General features: G+C 51.9%; 1 protein-coding gene across 1 annotated transcript in view; it reads left to right on the top strand.

Moving 5' to 3' along the window:
• Window positions 1–285: 285 nt before the first annotated feature.
• The window catches only part of ST6GALNAC1 (ST6 N-acetylgalactosaminide alpha-2,6-sialyltransferase 1), a 23,031-nt gene continuing 18,391 nt past the window's right edge, over window positions 286–4,925 (top strand). Inside the window, exon 1 of the mRNA XM_007959850.1 lies at window positions 286–416. Coding sequence (XP_007958041.1) covers window positions 286–416 — 131 coding nt within the window. The remainder of the gene's footprint in view (window positions 417–4,925) is intronic.

Here is a 4,925-nt window from a genome sequence, read left to right on the forward strand (position 1 = left end):
CTCTACCTTCAGAAACTGGCTTCCAAGACAAAGAAAAGGAAGTGAACTTGTTTGAACAAAAGAAGTTTCTCTTCCTTCAAGCCACGCCAGCCTGTAAGCCTTCATAAGTAGTGAAGGCGGGCCCTTCCCTCCCTGACAGGACTGATAGATCAGCGTTAGCAGAGTGGCTCCCTGTTGGGACGGAGGGTGTGCACTCTGGCTGGGAACCTGCCGGGAGAGCTCTCTGCTGTCTACATCAGAGCCCCAGGACATACAGAAATTTCCTGAAGGGCCCAACCCACCGCCATGAGGGGCTGCCCGCGGAGACTCGGCCGCCTGGGCCAGGCTGTCCAGTGGCCCTTGCTTTTGGCCCTGCTGGTCTTCTTCCTCTTCACTCTGCCCTCCTTCGTTAAGGAACCTGACAGAAAGCCTTCCAGGTATGCTCTGCACCCTTCCAAGTTCCTCCTACTTCACTAGGGCAAACTGTGGCCAGGGGGAACTCTGTCCATGTGGGGATGCCAGGGGTCAGGAATGTGGTCAGGAGCCACTGGGAAGGGAGACCAAAAGTAGACTTGGGTGAAAGAGAAGTAGAGGAAGCCGGGTGCCCAGAGACCGTCAGGCTTGGGAAGAGTAGAAACGGAGGCGGGGTCTGAGAGGGCCTGGGGAGGAACTAGCAGTTTGCCCCTCTGGGACCGTGAGTAATAAGACTGTGGGGCTAGTTCTCACATGCCATGCCCTCTACCTTACAGGGAAGGGAAGACATACCCTGTGTGTTCCATTCATGTCAAAGTCACACTCACCCCCAAAAGTTTGTCAGTGATATGAGCACACTCCCCTTCAGGGAGCAGCTTAAATCCTGGGCCCCGGTGAAATCTTCAAAGGGCCTTCTGAACCACTTACCAAATAAACACATCCCCAGCAAGAAAGGACCCTTCTCTTTCCTCAGTTTGTTTCTTTTGACTTTCTTCCACTGTTCTTGAAACTTGGAAGTAATATATGCTCCCATATAGTGGAATGATGAAGCGAGAAGCGATCGTCTCCTCAGTGCCCCCGTCAGGGCTTCATTGTCCCATCATCCTGTGTCCCCATTGTGCTGACACTTCTGTGGCACACACCGTGTGCCAGACACTCTAGTAAACACCCTGTGTACTTAATTCATTTAACTCTCATTGTTATGGGGCACTGTGACACAGAGAGCGTAAGTCAGTCACCCAAGGTCACATCCCGAGCCAGTGGCAGGGCCAGGACTCAAACCCAGCCATTTGAACCCAGAATCTGTGTCCACTGCCTTTATGCTACACAAGCCCTTACAACGTGTGTGTCATAGCAACCCTACAGAACAAAGTGCTCAACAGGATTGAGTTCTACTGTTCCATGGGCTGACTTTCCTCTGGTGGCATAGTGCCTAAGGCATGTGACTGCTAACCAGAAGGCTGGCGGTTCAAACCCACCAGCTACTCCTCGGAAGGAAGACTGGGCAATCTATTCCATAGAGATACCGCCTTGAAACCCAAGGAGGGATCACTATGAGTTGGAATCACCTCGATGGCAGAGTTTGGTTTTTTATATCCTGGACAGCTTTGATGGCATAGTGGTTAAAGCATTCGGCTGCTAACCAAAAGGTCAGCAGTTCAAACCCACCAGCTGTCCTGCAAGAGAAAGGTGAGGCAGTGTGCCTCTGGAAAGATTTGCAGCCTTGGAAGCCCTGTCGAGTGCTTCTGCTCTGCTCTGGAGGGTTGCTGTGAGTTGGAATCAACCCGATGGCAGTGGGTTTGCTGGTTTTGGTTTTATATCATGGACATCTTTCCATGCTGGGCCATAGACTTACCCCTCTTTTTAACGGCTGCGTAGTATGCTTTAGAGTGGGTTTCCTGTATTTAAGCAAGCCCTATTGATCAGCCCTGGGTGGCCACTGGTTCTTCACATCACCTTGTGCACCGTGAGGGTTTCCGTAGGGTAGGTGTCCAGAAGTGAAATTGCCGAGACAATGGGTCTGTTCACATTGCATGTTGATGGCGACCATCCATCCAGTTGTCCTCCGAAAGGCCTATAGCAACAGGTGTGACCGTTAACTCTCTCCCCTCCTGTGCCAAGAAGGAATGTCGTCCATGTTTCTGAGCTTTACTGGAAGTGTGTTCCTCTTTTTAATTTGCATTTCTCAGGCCACTGGTGAACTGGGGAATCTTCTCAAGTTCATTAAGTATTTTTAATATGAATGACCTGTTTGTATCTTTGGCTCTTTTAAACTATTACATTTATCTGATGTGTGGGAATTTATTTTTAATATTAGGGATATTAGTCCTCCCTGGCAGGAAGGTTAGGCAATTTACTCCCACAGTGATACCACCTCGGAAACCCAAGGAGGGGTCGCTGTGAGTACGATCCGAGTCCATGGCAGTGAGTTTGGTTTTTTTTTTTTTTTTTTTGAGTGTATGATATATATTACAAAATTTCAAATATTTTCTCCAGTCTATTTTTTTTACTTTGTTTATGGTATCTTGTCATAAAGAGGTAATTTCTATGTTGTTGTTGTTGTTGTTATTGTTGTTATGTGCCGCCAAGTCGGACCCAACTCATAGCGACCCCTCCTTGGGTTTCCAAGACAGTATCACTATGGAAGTAGATTGCCCCATCTACCTTCCAAGGGGTGGCTGGTGGGTTTGAACCGCCAGTCTTCTGGTTAGCAGTCAAGTGCCTTAGGCACTACGCTACCAGACAATTTTTCTATATTTTCCTTTATAACAATTTTTAGGAAGGCTGTCCCTTCCCAAAGAAGCTCAGTGGCACAAATGTTAAGCACACAGGTGCTAACTAAGAGGTCATCGGTTCAAACCCACCAGCCGCTCGGTGGGAGAAAGAGGCAGTTAGCTTATGTGAAGACTGACCGCCTTGAAAACCCTATGGGGGCAGTTTGACTCTGTCCTCTAGGGGCGCTGTGATCAGAATTGACTCAGCGGCAGACACAACAACATCCCGTCTCAAAATTATACAAATTGTCTTCTATAATATTTGCATAGTTTTGTTCTTTAAGCCCAAATATTTAATCTACATGAATTTTATTTTTGTGTCTGGTGTGAATTTGTTAGAACTCTTGATTGCAACTGGCAGAAATCCCATTCACTCCAGTTTAAGTCAAACAAGGAGAGAAGCCGGAGGAGTACAGTGTCCCCAAGAGCCCCGTGGGGCGGGCGCCGGCTGTGGGAGAAGCACTCCGTGGCCCGCCTGCCACTCCCTCCCCAGCGAGGCCTATGCCCTGGAGTTACGGGTGGAGGTAAACAGACTGGCACCTGTTTCTGGTCTAGACATTTCTGAAGGCAGTGGGCCACTATGGGCATACCTCACAGTGCCACGTGATGCGTCTGGTAGAAGATGGGGTCTGCCCTTTCCCACATCGTCACGGCCCAGGAGCCTATGAGAGAGAGGCTCTCACTTCCTGGGGTCCCGTGGAGGGGCCTGAGCCCAAGGCCCAGCTAGGTGCTGGGACCAAGTGAAGGTGCACCCATCCAGAAAAGTGGGGACATTGACTGATGTGGGGGGAGGGGGCAGCAGGAGACATGGTCCAGGAAGGACCACCTGGAGGGGTGAGCCCCGCCCCCCACTGAAACCACACTTACTGATGGTGCCGACAGCCATGTCCTAGTGGTCCCCAGCAGGACACAGGGGCCGAGTGAACATCAGTGTGAGCAGAGACACCCCCCTACCCCTTCCCAGACGGGAGGTCACTTAAGAATACCGGAAGAGCCAGACTTTGCAAAGGGAGGAGACCTTGTCTTGGTGCCAGGCCATGCTTCTCAGGACCCCTCCTTCCAGCTCCCCCAAGCCCCCAGCCCCAGCGCACGGTCCTCGCATTCAGAGTCCTGCCTGGGGCCTGGCTGAGGAGGCATGGGAGGAGAGCACTGAGTCAGCTGGGAAGCCTGGAGCTTTAAGGCAGATTAAAATGAGTTACGTGTGTGTGCGTGTGTGTGTGTGTGTGTCTTTCTGATGATTTTCTGTAGACTGGGTTTTAACCATCTAAAGTGACTGCAGTTAGGAAATGTGCCCAAGACACGGTTGAAGGAGCGGAGGGGCCGGCTCGGACGCCCTACGCTGCTGCTGACCTGACTGAGCCCCAGACGCGTGCCAGAGCGTGAGTGCCGGCAGGAGACAGGCCCTGGGAGGAAAGGGTTTCGTGTCTGGTGAAGGCTTCAAAGGGAACATGGAAGGTGAGGGACAGGCGCTGGTGTGCAGAGCAGCCCAAGCCGGGAAGCCGACCTCAGAGGAGGGTGTGAGCCTTGCCAAGCCCGGAGGATGGGCTTCCCAAAACCAAAGCCTGACCTGGGGTGCCTGGAAGGGCGTTTAGGATGAGCAGGGCAGTAGGGTGCTGTTGAAGGCTTTTAAGCAGGGTGGTGGCCTCAGGAAAGTGGTGTTTTAAGACAATTAGGCTGTGACCTCAACAGGCTGGATTGGAGGGAGGTGTGAGGGCAGTCCGGGTGGCGGATAGGCATGTTTCACGTGCAGTTTCTCCTGCTGGAATGGAAAGAGGAGGTGGGCCAGCACTGTCTGAGGGGGACCCCGAGGACCTGGCCTAGGATAGTGACAGTGGAAAAAGGAAGACTTGGGGAAGCAAGAGATAGTGTGAGAAGGAGGGTGGAAGAGAGCGGCGGAAGTGACAGGGTTACACCCTGGGCTGCCTGGGCAGAGCGGGGCTGGCAAATCAGAAACAAAACGGATTTGTAAGTGTCGACACCGTCTGTAGTTTATCACGCGCAGCGGTCATTGCCATAGGGCTTTGGCGCCCTCACGACCTGCCATTGTCACTCCAGCGCTGCACACTTCCAGGTTCTAAACGCCCTGGCCCTCGTCCAGATTGGCACCGCTTTTCTTTTCCAAAAATGAAGACCGTGAGGCCCAAAAAGCTTACGCCTAACTCCACCCAACCACAGTCGCAGAGCAGATGTTCAGACCTC

The sequence above is a fragment of the Orycteropus afer genome, unplaced genomic scaffold, assembly GCF_000298275.1.
Source record: "Orycteropus afer afer isolate SDZICR_OR568_19922 unplaced genomic scaffold, OryAfe1.0 scaffold00018, whole genome shotgun sequence".
NCBI lineage: Eukaryota > Metazoa > Chordata > Mammalia > Tubulidentata > Orycteropodidae > Orycteropus > Orycteropus afer.